General features: G+C 39.8%; 1 protein-coding gene across 3 annotated transcripts in view; it reads right to left on the bottom strand.

The window, feature by feature from the left end:
* Window positions 1-307: 307 nt before the first annotated feature.
* Window positions 308-16,652, bottom strand: part of Setbp1 (SET binding protein 1) — a 351,577-nt gene continuing 335,232 nt past the window's right edge. For all 3 annotated transcript variants that reach the window (XM_047526550.1, XM_047526552.1, XM_047526551.1), the window contains exon 6: window positions 308-5,733. In XM_047526550.1, coding sequence (XP_047382506.1) covers window positions 5,126-5,733 — 608 coding nt within the window. In that variant the 3' untranslated portion in view covers window positions 308-5,125. The remainder of the gene's footprint in view (window positions 5,734-16,652) is intronic.

Below are 16,652 nucleotides of genomic sequence, written 5' to 3'. Positions count from 1 at the left end.
GATGTATCTTCAACTTCCTATAGCGTCCTATGACTGCTTTGAGCAGGAGTCTGACGGTTGTGTGAGCCATCCCTGGCTTGATGTCCAGGCAGTGAAATATTCTCTGAATAGCAACCCAGCAGATCAGACTCAAATCTTGCTCGTAATATATCTCTCAGCAGCAGACAAAAGAAGTTCGGTTAGATTTTTGTCAATGATTCTGTATCCAGTTGGTGTGAGCAAAGACCCCCAAATATTATTAGACTCCTTAGTGATGTGAACCAGATGGAAAATAAAACAAAAGAATTCACAACTCATGTTAGACTGAATTGAATGTCTTTAATTTCACACAATGAATAACATATGAATAGGATTAACTTTTTTTTTTTTTTAATAGTTAAGTGCTCTATACTGTGCTAACCTGATCTGGTAGCGAAAAAGACTGAGCTTTCTTTTAGAAAAAAATGTTTAAAACCCAACATCTAAGACCATGGAGGAGCATGACAGTAAAGCATGCCAGATGTATCTACGCCTCAAATAACAGCAAGTCCATGTTCATTTTAAATGTACAAAAATGCTTTATGAATAAAAACTGTTACAAAAAGAACATTTCAAACAATGTACAATTTTTCTTGCCTCTATATTCAATAAAATACAAATACATTTTTTGTTCTAAAATATGTTTACATACAATCAAAGTAGAACATGCAAATTACACTTTAAAAAAGGCTTTTAAAAACCACTTATGAATACAAACTAAAAATTAGCCAGCACGACTTGTAAGACAATCTTGTGCCCCATTTTTTCTTTTGAAATATATATGTACATATTTAACACATCATGTGCATTTATTATTATTTAAGAAATAGATTTTTTTTTAAAAAAAGGAAGAAAAAGAAAGACACCAACGTAGGGTGGAGCTGCGTTTCCAAGTTGACCAGTTGGCAGCTCTGTTCAATTTTCCCCCCTTTAGTGTTTATTATACCTGGGCAAGTGGGCAATAGATATCCAGGAAGTTTCTTCCTTGGTTGATATGTGCTTCTAAGACTGTTCCCCAAATGACTGTGTCCAACAGGGAAGGCAGACTCGCCAGTGGGGTGAACTCTCCAAGAAACAAGAGGCAGAGGAAGCCTTATATTGTGGAAAGAAACTTTTTAAGAAACACCAAGAAAATGCTACGGTATATTACAGTTTGAGTTGCTAGGCACTGTGATGACATTATCTGTAAGCTCTGGCATTTGGACCATTGTGATACGATGGGGTAGTGTTAAGAAAAATGTCTATATTTATCTACTTTTACATAATGAGTAGGACTGAAAATCCTGCAACGTAACACTTAAATGGCTTTTGAGGCATTTCGGCTCCTGCCACCCCCTCTCTCTCCACGCTAAGGTTGGCATTTAAAGGCTTTGGAAATATATGTATAGACTTCAGACAGTTCCCAGGTAAATCTTCCTAGTGATAGGAAAAAAAAAAAAAAATTCTCCCAAAGCTCATTATCTGAATATTGTTGGGTAATAAGCTAGGAGTGGGATTTTCTACTTAAGTCCTAATACCAAATCCTTTATGATCTGCATGTAATACATCACCTTATACTATAATTCTGTCACCACTTGCTTATCATATTTATAGACCCAGCAATGTGCAGAGCGCAAATTCTGACTGCCACTGAGCGTGGCCTCCGGCTGCAGGCAGCGGCCAAGCTAACACGCTCCTCTTCTGCCAGCCCTTAGTCACCTTCCTTGGGCTGCCAGAGGCTGCTGAGTCCTGGTCCTGCCAAGTCACAAAGCATCCCTGCATGCTCTCCTTTCCATTCGACCTTTCTTCCTTGGGTTGTAGCCAGACCGGGCTATTTGAGGAAGTTAAACTTCAGTTCCTCTCATCTGAGATGAGGGATTGAAAAGCAACCCAACCACTTAGTATGGTGGATTAGTGATCCATCAGCACCTTCAAGGAGACTGTCATAGCTAGGTTTCATTCTTTCTCTTTCCTAATCAGACTCCTTATATTATAAGTGGGTCGGTATCTGGTTGCTAAAGGAGAATATTCCAGGAAAAAAAAAAAAGGAAAAAAAAATCAAGGGGTTTCTCATATTTACAAGCACATTAACTTGGGATTTTAAAATTTACTCCCATAGATAGCCAATTTTTTCTAACAAAAAAGGTTTTGTAGAGCTGTATATGGAGTTTAATGCATCCCCAATGACCCCTCTGAAAAATACAATGCAGCCCCAGCAGGCAGTGTTGGGTAGTTTAAGACCTCGGCAATCTGGATCACAAGAGCTGGGTTCTCTTCCTGGTTCTGCAATCAATGAAATGGGAAAGTCGACGGGCCCCATGGAGAGCCTAGACAGGAGAGGAGGGGCTAAGGAAAGCTCAAAGCATAAGAAAATAGTGTACCAACGAGATGAGTCAGGTTAGTGAAGGCAGAAGAGTAATAGGACAATGAGGGAGTAACTAGGGAGCAGAGAGGAAGGTGTGTAGGTGTCTGGATTTGCTTCCACCTCTAAGCCACTATTTAGCATGTCTCAGCTTTGGTCCTCTGCAGTTTTCCAAACTACTCTTAGGGTCTACATGTGGAGGATTTGCATTTAACTCACATGCCAACCATAAACCTGAATTCACATGTAAGTTGTAGCTTTGCTGCACTTTTCCTGGAATAGCTTTCATTGGTTTGGAAATTTTAATGAATTCCAAAGTTATCTGGAACTGCTCACCTGTTAGAGGTTAATGCCAATTAAACTCTGGGTCTTCCTTGAAGTTAGCCAGCACCAGTTTGTTCTACACTGCAAGAAGATGTAGTCTGCTTACAGACTTGGTTGGGAGACAGTACAAAACACTAAGGGAGAAGGGCAAGGAAGAATGAAAGAAATCATTTTCAAATCCAACAGGAAGAGAAACCTCTTTATGGCTTAATTGGAATGAAAATGGCTGCTCTTTCATAGCAATGGTGGGGTGAGAGGGGCTAATTTAAACCTTCCTCTCGGGTGACTTTGGAACCACTCAGACATGACTTGGGAATGACAGATTGAAAATGGCTGGTTTGATTTTGCTGTTCAACTTGTGTGAAATGCCAAAGGTCAATCCAGGTCACAAACTGAGTACCTAGGATAGTAGCTTTAAAATACAGTCCTTTAAACTTACATATTGCTAGGATTAAGTGCAACTGACCTAGTGGGTGGCAAATAACGTGAAGTCCATTTCGACAGTTCAGAACAGGATGGCTCTGTAGGTGATTTCAACAATGGTTGGTGCCACAACAGAGCAGCGATGTTTGCGAGCATGCTAATTTGGGATTTTAAAATCTACTCTCACAGATTCCCCATTACTTATTCTCTTATGTTCCCAACAAATATCCATCTCTCTCTAAGGAAATAATATTGTGTTCTGAAGTGATAATACAATTTCCAGCTGGTCCCAACTTCCTGAAAAGAAATTTAATTTGGAGGTAAACCAGATCTTCTAATTCCCATTACAAAATTTAATTCTCTCTCTCAGTGTCTCTCTATAATCTACCATGCCAGGTATTTGATGTCTTGGGGAAGGAGAGGGGAGGAGTGAGGGAGGAACTTGAAAATACTTATTCAAAATTTCCACATCTGACTTTTAAAAACATCTACGGCAATGGGTTAACTTCCTATTCATTCTGACTCTTCTTAACATGTTTAACTTGGGCTGTGGAAATGGATAATAGAGATGGAATATCTGACCACGCTAAACCAATGGCTAGAGTACAACTTGGATGAGAAATGTACAGTTGAAATTGACCATTTAAAAGACGATTTGTCACACACAGTTTGCATCCATGCAGACTGATAGATTTATATAATTACATTATGTACAAAAATGTTTTAGTGTATTAAGGCAACCACAATTTGGATACTTTGTCCAAGGTGGCATGATACAATTGGAGTGGTGATACCCTTTGAACATTTTACTTTTATTTTTCTGATAAGAACACTTACTCCCATTTGCTTTTAAGAAATAATTAGCAAGAGATAATGGACTTGTTCTATTATGTTTTTTGTTTCCTTTTCTCAACAACTATGACAGCTCTGTATGAAAAAAAAAAAATCAGGTACCAAGGCATTGCTAGACACTTGTCTTTCTGGTGGGTCAGGGGTTTTAATTTTTGGTGGCTCATCAGTCATTCTTATGGTGGGGTATTAAAACCAACTTATTCTGCCTATTCCCACTGAGATGTTTTAAGTATAAAAATAACCTGGTTGACATCTGGGTCAATATATCCTTGGCTGCTCTGAGTAACTTATTAAAAAGGCTCTATCAATACTGAGTATCTTTTTCACAATGATTGGGATTCAAAGCCAAGTTCCTTGGGACAAGGTGCCAAGGGCGAGTTTTACAACACAGGTAACATTTACGTCAGTTAGATGTGTACCAAGAAAAGAAGGCAGCTAGTTTAGGGAAAGGTACATGGAAGTACAATGGACAAAGGAAAAGCAGGAACAGACGATGCTAAAAACCAGTGTGTGAGAGATAGAGGAGGCATACAGAAGAACGTGAATGAAGGTCTAAGGTCGCCTATCACTAGATTCCACCTTCCGATCTCATGTCACGCTTCCATCTGAGAAACTGTATTGTCGTTAACGGAAAGATTCAGGTCACCTGCAGATGATATTGGTGCCCCAAAGCCTAGCAGAGCTTGCAAAACCAAAGAAATAAAACCAATTAAGTGGAAGTGGGTTAACAAAGCCAGGTGACAAATGTGCAGCTTTTCTCCCCTTGGAATGTTTCCTAATTGAGGGTGTTTCCCTTTGATTTTCCTGGCCAGCAAATGAAATCGGAATCAAGGGCGCACCTCAGATGTGGAGGTCAGGTGGCCTTCAGAGAGCACCAGCTTCCTCCTCCCGATGGGTCTTCTCGCCTGAAAAGGACTCAGCCACACCGAGGTGCCACTGGGCTGGGAACTGCCCTATAGCACAGATAAGCTTCTTCTGAAGGTGTCCCCCTGCCTTGCTATCCCAAGAGCTCAGGATGGCTCAACCCCGTCATCTGGCCTGAATCTGCCCGCCCCGCTTCTGGAGAGAAGGGCATCGTGTCCCTGCAGTGGGGGATCCCGCCCCCGCCCCGCCCACTGCACTTCCAATTTGTCAGTTCCCCAGCCGCAGGTTCAGAGGCCCACAGCCCTAGGGAAGGACGTCGCTCTCGCTCCCTCGGGATTTCCTTTGCCTTTTGGCCTTGACCTCCTCTTCCTGGGGAAGGGTCTGCGGCGCGGGCGGCTGCGGCGCGGGCGGCTGCGGCTTGTGTTTTCTCTTCCCGCCCCTGGGGGTCTTGGGCAGCGGCGGGGGCGGCGGCGGCGGGGGCGGCGGCGGTGGCAGCGGCGGCGGCGGCGGTGGGGGCAGGGGCGGTGCCTCGCGGGCCATATGGATGACCGCCTCGATGGTGGCCATGATGGTGTCTTGGCTGGCGGCCGGCTCCAGCACGAGCGGGCTCAGGTTGGGCTTCTGACCCCTTTTGCTGGGCAGGTCGATGCATTTTTCCAGCACCGGCATCTGGTCCCTGGAGTCCTCATCGAACTGAGTGGGCTGCTTCCGGGGACGCCCTCGCCTCTTCTTGACGAAGTTGTTGCCTGTCTTTGATTGTCTCTGCAGCCGCTTGGCCTTCAGGATCTTGTTCACGTGGTCCAGATTCTTCTTGGTGGACAGAATCTTGGTGTAGTTGCACATCTTCCGCACCTCGCACTGAATGGCTTCGATCTCCCGTCGCTTGAATCGCTTCTTCAGGGAGGAGCTGGCTGCGGGGGAGAAGGGGGAAGAGAAAAGAAATTGAGCTCGGGATGCAAGCAGTCTACACCTGGTCTTTCTTTGCACGGACAGCTAGACAACTGGTGTTTCATTTGACTGTAAGAATCATGAAGCATCAATGCTATGGATGTGACTCAGTACCTAATATTTCATATTTTTTCTTTATTTATTAAAGCTGAAAATAAGAACAATAAATATTGGCTGAACACCTGTATGTGTACAAAGTCTTTTTATTATATTTCAGTCTTCATTATTTTGTGAAATACTGTTGTTCCCATTTTTTGAGACGTGGAATCAGGCCCAGGCTATTGAGCTGACCTGGCTTTGGCACCAATGGCAAAACCTAGGGGAAGATTATTTCCTGGGATACTCTAACTGGGATAGCATCAACACTCCCTTGGTCCCTTCCCAATATACTGGACATGTCGAATTGCCTGATGATGTCCAATTAACCAAGTCCTTCTTAACCATTCACCCCCTGTGAACCTCCAGGGAAACATTAGCCAGGTGTTTCTGAATCATTTACACTCCTCCTACTGAACTGTTGTCTGCAAAGAGTTCTTTTCATGTGCTGGTGGCCAGATGCGTCTTTATTTTATAAGCCTAACTTCTCAGGAAGTCCTGTACTGCTGCCACTAAATGGCCTTCAGAACTGCTTCGTTTTGAAGTTTAGACACCATAAAGTGTGAATGGCTTCAAGACGGAGCCGGCCTTTCGCCCTTTAGATCATCCTTTCTCCTTGTGGCTGTCATGAGCAGGCACATATGTATGTCTGTGTGTGAGGACACACACAAAGGCACACTGCCTCTCTCACACTAGCCACTCCCTCCAACTGGCTGTAAACTTAGGAAGTGTGTCCACTCTAAATTCTTTGCTAAATATCCAGTTTTACCCTAAATATCCAGTCCCAAAGAAGTCCACTTAAAAGACCTAGGTCTAGAGGGGAACATATTTAATTTTAGCATCTTGATTTGTGTTATCCCCTCATTTTTTTTTTTTTTTCTTTCACTTATTTAGTAGAGAAACAATAAATCTCTTAAGGGAGAAAAGGAGAATAATGCTTAAAACATGGATACCACTCCACTTCTTCCTGGGTACTCCCACTTCATTCTTTTCCCTGTTGCTCCATTTCTCCCTCATGCTGTGGCCATCACACATCTCCAGGAGGGTTTTATTTGAAGTTATTTATGCCACTAGCTTCATGGAGTGGGAAGCGCTGAGTTCCATAGGCCAGGTCAAAATGCTACCGTTTTTGGCCAAAGGTCAGCAAGACTGACTGAGCAATGAATAACTACTGAGAAATCTCTAAAACAAGTTACAAAGATCAGAACAGAACAAAGCCAGAGCCAGCTTCTGACTATAAAAATAAAACTTTTGTAGTTAGTCTTGTAAGAATAAAAGGTTGCTCAATTATTAGTTCTCAGAGGCAGGGACAGATTCTTGTCTGGCTTTATGTCTCTTACAGGGCCTAGCATGGTACCTTGTACACAGACAGGATTTACAATTTGTTTCCGAGCTAACAAATCAGGTTCACCGTTGCTGCTTTGTTGTCACATCCTGTAAAACAGTTTTAGTTTGGATTTTAAAAGCAACTAGTGTAAATACAGTGAGGCTAAGACTAGGCCTCTGTGTTAGACAGTGTTGTACCTTGTCCATATAGATCATGAGCAAATGAAAACTAGTCAGAAATACTCCACCAAACTTCTGGCATTATTTCAAATACAGGATCCATTTGTAGTATTTCCTCTCTATATGATCCACCAAGGAAGAAAATTCTATGCCATATATAATACAGAATGCTAAGTATAAAGTAAATAATTCTGCTGACATGTAATACAGCATCCAAGTATAAAATAAGTCAATTCATTGGCACTGAGTGAAGTTTGATTGAAATACTCATGATCTGGAGGTCATTTGGGGGCAAATATAACTAATGGATTATCCCTCTAAGCATTTTCTTTTTAGAGTGACATACCCAAAAAATAAAAATAAAATATCCAAAAACTAAAAATGAAGAAACAAATAAACTAATAGATAATCTCATATTCCAAAATTTTTTGTTTGTTGCATAACTTTCAGTAAGTCCTTGCATTACAAAATGTTTATGAGCCAGGTGCAGTGGGGCATGCCTATAATCTCAGTGGCTTGGGAGGCTTAGGCAGGAGGATCTTGGGTTCAAAGCCAGCCTCAGCAATTTAGTAAGACCCTAAGCAACTCAATGAGACTTTGTCTCTAAATAAAATGTAAAAGAGGGCTGAGGATGTGGCTCAGTGGTTAAGCAACCCTGGGTTTAATCCTCGGTACCAAAAAATTTTTAAAAAGATTATGAAAAAAATTCTGATAGTATAAACCCATCAAAGAGTACTGAAAATAACTTGACCAACTTCTTTGCATCTACCATTCACAATTAATGGATGTTAATGTTTTGTCCTATCAGCTTATTTTTACTTAAAAAAAGAAAGCACTACAGATGGAGCTAAGTCATTTCTCCCCTCTCTGTTCCATTCCCTTTCCTTTACATGTTTGTATTTTTAGTTTCATTGAATATATGCGGATCTAAACTGGTAAAAATTAAGTGTGAAAACTATCCAACATTGGGAATGATGTAAGAAACAAAATCCTTGCAGATTGCTGGCAGGAGTGTGAACTGATATAATCACTTTGGACAGTGATCAGGCAATACTTGTTAGAGTTGAAGATGTCCAGCTCAAAGCCCCAGCAAGTCTATGTCAAGATTGCCTGCTTCTTTATTCACCTCTAACAGGTGGCAAAAGACATAAAAGCACATCCCCTGAAGACTAGTGTATGTTACAATGGAACAAAAATAATACAAACATTAACTAAAAGGTAATGAATAAACAGTGATGCATTTAAACAATGGAATTTTATACATATCTTAAAATAAAAGACTACGTATAAATATGGCAACAGGGATAAATGGAAAAGAGTTGAGTAAAAAAGCCAATTGCAAAAGTATGCCAGTGTTGTGAATTTAAAAACAAACAGATTTTTTGAATTTTTATTTCATTTTCAGTGTTCTATTGTGGAGGTGTACAGTGCCCACTGTGAGGAAGATCAGCTGGGAGACAAGCCTTAGTGGAGGAAATTTTAACATCTTCTTCCCTCCAAAGCTACCTCACAGAACTTAACTAAGCCTCTAGAACATTCTAGAAATGGTCTTTATTCATACTGTTATCTATTGTTAGCCACTAGCTATGTGTGACTACTGAGCACCAAAAATGTGGCAAGGGTGACAGAGAAACTGAACTTGTAATTTTAATAGCTACATGTGACTTGTGACTACTGTACCAGGAAGCACAGTTCTAGACCAAGTCACCTCAAAATACAGAGGACACACAGGGATTCGGTCAGTAAAATGCAGACTGTGGGAAACGAGGCAAACAACCTGATGTCTTCGAGAAATAAATTGCAGGGTGAGTGGAGGGAGAAACTATAAATTAAAAAGAGACTGTAGAGATAAGATAAGATGACCTTACTTGGATGCCAATTTTAAATGAACTGTTAAAAGAGATCATGAAACAACTCCAAGTTTGAACACTGCCTGGACATTTCGTGATGTAATAATTGTTAATTTTCTTAATTGTGGTCATTGCACATCTGTTTCTTTAGCACCTATCTTTTAGAAATGTATACTAAAATATTTATAGATGAAATCATGATTCCATCTGAAATTGACTTCAAAATAGTAAGGAAGGAGGAGGTATGTGGAGGTATTGATGAAAAATGATGGATCATGAGTTGATATTGCTGAAGCTGAGTGATGGGTATATGAGATTTATTAATGCTATTCTGCCGGCGTTTGTATATGCTTGATATTTTCTGTAATACTAGGTTAAAACTATGAATGATAAGTGGTAGAAAAAGATAGTTCTTGAGACTAAGACTGGAGGGAGCTCTGGTTTCCACCCTCTTGGAGTTCTAGTTCACTTAGGTAATTCTGGGAGGATAAGAGATGTGATGAGCTCAATGAGGCACATACACTTGCCACTTCCCTAGAAAGTTCCTGCTGACTGTTGCCTTCCTGGCTTAATGGTATGAGAAAAGGAATGTGTTCTCTGTGTTTTAAGTGGTGACCAATTGCATCAGCATACGTCATAAGCTAACTCACCACCATGAATGGCATCAGGTGTTACAACTTAGAATCCCTGTTTCTTTAGTACATAATGATCTCTGGGATTTTTCACTTCTATGGAACATCTGAATTTTATTTTGTCTTTATGCTTATTACCCAAACTTTCAGTTTAGATTATTATCCCTGTGTGTGAACAACAACAGAGCTCCATGTAGAAGAAATGACTTTGCACAGGGGGTGCTGTGCAAATGACAGTGAACTAGGATGAACCCTGTATCCCCTCTGAATCTCCCTTCATCTGTTACATTGGATGAGTGGACTGCATGCTCTCAAAATTCCCTTCTGGATGTAGAGATTGCTATAATTCTTTCCTATATTCAATATTATTTGCCTTCCTGCGATGGTGGTGGGGTGGTGCTTTCTAAAATATTTATTTCAGGCAATAATTTTGAAATCCTAGTGTGAGGGGAGGAAGACTTTGGACTTGGCAGGGCTGGATATTCACAAATCTTTCTCCTTATTGCTCATGATTTCACTGTCTTTCTAAAATGTTTACAGATTTTTCTCTCTTCAAATTGTTTCATTATTGGACAGTAATTTCTGGGCTCTTGCTGCAAGATTGATTCCATATTTGCTCTCCTTCCTATAGCTGTTCTATATCTTGCTTGCTTTCTGTTAGTTTTAAAGAATAATTATAAGTGGTCCTGGCAAAATGCAAATTAATTCCTTCATAACTTTGCAATATAAATGGTCTTCTGGATCCTTAAAATTGCCATGCAAATGGTTGAGTTCATTTTGGTCTAGATCTAGACTGTCTTCTCACTCCCATTAACAGGATTGACTCATCAGTATTCTGTTAACTGGCCACATCTTTTGTGATAATTGAAGAATGAATTTGAGGGTGCCTTTTGGCCACCCTCAAAGTATAGGCATTGTGAGCAAAATCAAGGGCTAACAAGGTTTAGTACGTAGACTGTTCACAAGAAATTTGTGCCAGTGCCTGTACTTTACCCATGTGCAAGACACATCCTAGTTTTACAAGAAAGATTTTGGTAGTTCTTGGGTCGGGGGAAGTATATTTCTTTCCAGATACCTTTGAGGTTTCCTTACTGCTTGAGTGTCCCTAAGGGGAGGTAGGAAGATGTTGGGGAAGGTCAGACTACTGGAGTTGAGTTGCCTTTCAGGGTAGACAGAGCTGGAACACCAACTGCCTCAATCCAGGCAGAGAGCTGCAGTGTGAATTGCTTCATGGGTGGATGCATGTTAGAAGGTTCTTTGTAGGCAAATGCCACATCTTTTCTCTGTACTTTCAGAGTTCCCAGCAGAGGCCCATTTACATAGCAATACATGATCTAGTACATTCTACCAAGCTTGAGGGAATTCAACTGTCTACTTGTTCTCCAATGTAAACTGTGCCTTATTTTTTTTTTTTAAACTTGTATTTGACTAAGTGATTGTCTTTATTCTCCTAATGCTGCTTTTTATTTTTTAATGGGAAGTATAAGGCAAATTGGCTTGACATGTAAAATTTCTTCCTTCATCCCATGAATTTAAATTACTCTTCTAAGCTCCTGTTCAAAGGGCCCATGCAAGGTAGAGGACATCAGAGTGGCTGCTGGTTATCAACACAAGATCTAGAGTCCTGCTCTCCCTGTTTAAAGCAATGATTTAGAATTAAGAGTTAGCAGATGTAGGGGATTCGTCAGGATAGGGCAGTGTTTCCATTCTGTTTCTTAAAGTCATCTTAAAATACTTTGGAGTTTGTTTGAAAATGTGACCTGCTTGTTTAAAGCTCAGTGACTGCTGGACTGTTCAAACAGCTTCCTCTGAGGGATCTGCTGCAGGAGAGCATCCTCCCTCAGCTGCAATGGCGGGGGGAACCTGGCCATTGTTCTGCTCCTATTTCACATTTTTCCCAGGACAGGCATGGGGTGAAGGTGGCAGTTTGGCTGATGGAGAGGTGAAGCAGTGGGGTGTGTAGGTGTGAGCATGTTCATGTTATGAGCTCCAAAGTAGGAAAGGACATCAGGTAGGAAGCGCTCTTGGGCACCTCCCCAGATCTGCTTGGAGGCATTAATGGGGTTAGGAATCGAGAAATTTGCCACGTGCTCTTGCTCTGCCATCTATGAAACATTGCCCTCTATGAAACGGTGCCCTCTGTTCAGCTCCTCTCTGCCTCTCTAGACTCCCAAGTGGGGTGCACATTCCCCCAAGAGAAAGCAAAATTATTCACCTGACGGAAGGAAGAACACACTAGCAAATTCTCTTTAGATTTATATTTTATCAAAAAATAAGAACTAAATTAAGTATTCTAATGCTTTATATATGGAACAACAGTGATGTCTTTACTTGTCCAGCACCTCAGATGATGGGTCACCTGTCATACTTAGGCATGAAGTTTCTGAAAGAAGTAGAGAGGGTACATGAATTCCAAGGGTTTATGGGGCATCTCATCAGTTTGTTCCTTTCTGAGCATTTTCAATGTCCTAAATTCTAAATTCCACATTGTTAATTTTAGAAAAAAATAGGAATATGTATATATTTGGGGTGCAGGGGTGCTAGGGATTGAACCCAGGGCCTTGAGTGTATTAGGAAAGCACTCTGTCACTGAGCTACATCTCTAGCCTCCCAAACAAGACTTTGAAACAAAAACACAGGGGTTCTAAATGTTCTCACCTTTTCTATGCTGTTTATGGGCTATTGGTAATGTTACCTATCAGTTATTAAAACACAAACAAAAACTTTTTTTACCCTTTTAGGATAAAGTGGGCCAGAAAAAAACTCATACTATGGTAAAAAGCACTTTTGGTAATTGGGAATGTTTCCATTGTTTGGCGATTTTGTTGCTGAAGATATATTACAACCTCCAAAAATCCCTTAAATCTGCAAATTTAAAGATCTTATAAATAGATTTAACTTCCAAATGAAGATGTTCAGAGATCTGGACTCATTAAAAAAAAAACGCAGTGCCTTCTGATTTGGAAGACCATCTAATTGTTAATAAGGAAGATGGTTAGCCGAGCTTCCACAAGAACCTTGACTAACTCAGGGATAAAATCAAAAGAATAACGTTATGATTTCAGCATACTCAATTACATCTTCTTTTCTATATCCATGTAAAATACCTTTTGGCTTACAATATCTACTAATATGGTACCAAAATAAACTGACTTCAGTATAAGAACTGCCGAGACCAAAACAAACTGAATTTAGTATTAGACCTACCAATTACTCTATCACAAGTATTAAAAAAAAAAAAAAATCCAAAAAAAAGTATGCCAACTCAATCGCTTGACCCTCCTTAAAACAATGTTAAAATATTACAATTGTTATATAATAATTTCCATGGCAGCAAAAAGTTTTATTTTATTAATAATAGTAAATGGAATGACATTTAAAATTATTTTAAGAATATCATTTACTGCAGGTTTATCTCATTCTTTTAAAGTTTAAGTTTTACAAAAAGGAGATAGTTGTAAGTTAATCATACAATTACCTTAAAAATTCTTCTCTCCATGTGTTTGGGTTAATTGGGTTCTTATTATAAAATGTCGTGTATTCTCATATATTTTATTTATTTAACTAAAAAGGCAGTTTTAGAAGCACTGTGAAATGTCTAAGAAGAAAAAAATTCAATAAAAATGAACAAGAATAAAACATCTTTAAAAAAGACTGCATATATTCTAAGTATGTATTTAAATGAGGTGACTATTCAAAGTTATGTTACTGATCTCATTACAGGATCAAAAAATTTAGAGTCCACTGCCTTAAAAATTTCCTTTCTTTTCTTTAAATTTCTGAGGAATTTATTCATTCACTTAGCATTTGATCCCAGAGGATCGCAGCTTTCTATGTGCTCAAGGCTAAGAAGAGTTAAGGTTTCTTAAAGACAGACAGACAGACATGAGTTGTTCTGTCCCACAACTCCTGTCATATGTAGGTGCCTGATTAATATTTCCTGGGAATTGTTCAGATTTTAAACTTCTAAAGAACAAGCCTGGGTACATGAATCTTGACTTTCCCTACAGCATCATGAATTGAATTGCAGGTGATTCCACGGCCCTTACAAGAGTGGCCTGCCCATGGAGTGTTTCCACAATGAGATTGATGCGGATATCCTTCATGCAGTTAGGCAAGAAGTCTGTATTCCTGCTCCCTAGTTTTTCAAAATCCTTTACTTCTCATAAGCCTGGGGTTGGACAGTCATCCGTGACTTTGGACTAGTAAATACAGCAGTAACTCACTTGAGAGAGAGTCTGAGCTGAGTAAGGAACACTGCTAGTTAACTCAAAGAACCTATATCAAAAGCAATTGGATTTTGGCAGGCCCAGAGATCAGAGAACAAGCAAAACAGGAGATCACAGCTTCCTAAAAGCTGCATGGTGCTTATTCACCAGTGTTCTGTACAATTCATGCTGGAATCGCCCAGGAAGGGACAACTGAAGAATCCTTTAAGTGTAGGAGCTTCTCTGGGGGTGATCTATTAAACTTTAGTTAAGCAGTGAATTGAGAGTAGCCACACTGATAAACTGAGGAAGACAAGGGCCATTTAGCCTTACTCTGTTCCATCGACTTGGGTTTTTGTTTGATGCAATGTGGATCAAGCCCCAGCACATTGAGTAGACAACATGGGGGGCTGGATAGAAATGGAGTGAATGCCAAAAAGCTTGAGCTACATCTGCCAAGTCTCACAGCATGCCAGTTGGCCACACAGTGGGGGTGGGCACGCCCTCTCCAAGGGTTCTTTACATTTCTTTTTTCTGTCCTCTCAAATCTGGTGTAGCTTTAGTCTTAACCATAAATACCCATCCCTTATATAATCTTCTACTACACATGCATGTTTTTACCTGATGGGGAGAGATTTTCTTTCCTTTAAATTTTGGGGAAAAAAATTGCAGTTAAGAACAAAGAAACATACCAACATGAACTCAGAGCAATTTCTACATTTTAAATATATAGGCTCAGATGAAATCATTTTTTGTGACTCATGCTAGAACTTCAAGAATTACACAAAATGGTAGATACCCATGCTTTGTTTTCTTCTTGATCTTAATAACTACTCTTGCTTAAGTAATAGTCAGGCTTGTCGTTGGTAACATTATAGAAAACATGTTCACGAGCACTTTAGAAGAAGGAGCTTCTACTTTCATCTGGTTACACTTCTCCAGACAAATCTCTTAATTTTGTGGAAGGAGGCTTACTTCTGAATAAATATGATCTGTAAAAACTCATATACTTCCAAGACTTCTCTGTTCTGGGTAAGACTCCTCAAATCCTTCATCTATGTTTCCTTCCACTAGATGATCACCCTCCCCCAGAGGTTTTATCATCTGTCAAAGCCCTTGTAAAATTTTGGTGCTCAGAATTGAACTCACTTTCCAAGCATGAAGTGTTTAGTACAGAAAAACTGGGTTGATTAATTTCAGTGAGCAAAAGGCATAGCATTTATATTAATAAAGTCCACATTAAAAAATACCTGAAGTTTTTTTTAAATAACATCACACTTTTGGCTCATATTAGGTGGAGGTTCAATTAGTTCCCTTAAATGCTTGCATATAAACTGTGACCAAACCTGGCCATTGCTACATGGAATTGGTTTTTGAGTTTAAATGCAAGACTCCATTGAAATCTGTGAAGTTTAATTTTATTGGTCTTAGTCCAGTGCTCTAGTCTGTTGCAAAAGTTTTGAATTTGAATTTTATTTTCGTGGGTTTTTGGAGATTTTTCAAAGGGTTTGAATACTCTTAAAGTTAATGACTGTCCCTTTAACTCCTTCTGAGCTTGATTCAAGAGACTCAAAAGCAGACTATGTTTTTTCTTTTTATAGAAGACGATTAAGAAAAAAATGCCAATTTACACAATAAAGTATTCTTGTATTTTTCATAAAACAACAATTATACCCATTGCTTTTGACTTTCCCATATTGTTGTATCTGTCTGCTTAGTAGATGATGGATGTACCCCAGAAACAATAACTTTGCATTGCCTACAGGTGTGTGCCCAATTCTATTATTTCTGTCAGTGACGGAGAGGATATTACACCTGATGTCAGAGAGAGAGAAAAGTCTTGCATTTTTTTGTTATCCAGAGGCAACTCTCCTGCCCTAGTGAGGAAAATAATAATAATAAAGGATACGAAACCAAATAAAACTCATGTGGCTCCAATTCTTCCAAATTTCTTCTGAGATTCAGTTTATAATTCAGTCTTACAGCTTTTGATTAATACCTAACATCCGGGGACATCTTGTCCATTCTTTAAAACTCCACTTTAGTCCTCCTCCTAAGAGCTGTCCCCCGCCCCCCATTTCAACATTCATTTTCTGCTCCCTCTCCATTGCTGGTATCTCTCTGATAGTATTGCACTTAGTCTGTCCTGCATTATAATTATGGGATTAGTCCATATTGATCTCTCCCCTCGAATTGTGTTTTCCTAAGGGGCCAGGCCCATGTCTTAGTCATTCTCGGAACAAGTATTGATGAAGATCCTCATTGTCCCAGGCCCTGAGCCAGGCATGGAATTCTGTGCCTCTCTCCCCATGACCAGAACACAGCTCACTTCCTTGTCCTGAAATCAATCTGTGTGACTCACCTAAACCAGCACTTACCAGAGTCTGTGGGACATGAAAGGGTTTTTTGAAAAAGATTCAAATCATGGTAAATTAAATTAGATCCTCACATATTTCAGCTGTTTCCTGCTCTCCTCAGAGCACCATTAGCTATTTAGACTCTCTAAGGCCTGACCAAAAATACTGCGAAATAACTGGGTAGCCAGACTCCTCCTTTCGGGACAAATGGAATTTCAATGACAAGAACACAG

Source organism: Sciurus carolinensis, chromosome 15, assembly GCF_902686445.1.
Source record: "Sciurus carolinensis chromosome 15, mSciCar1.2, whole genome shotgun sequence".
NCBI lineage: Eukaryota > Metazoa > Chordata > Mammalia > Rodentia > Sciuridae > Sciurus > Sciurus carolinensis.
The sequence above is the reverse complement of the archived record's forward strand: the minus strand, read 5'-3'. Positions and strand labels throughout refer to the sequence as shown.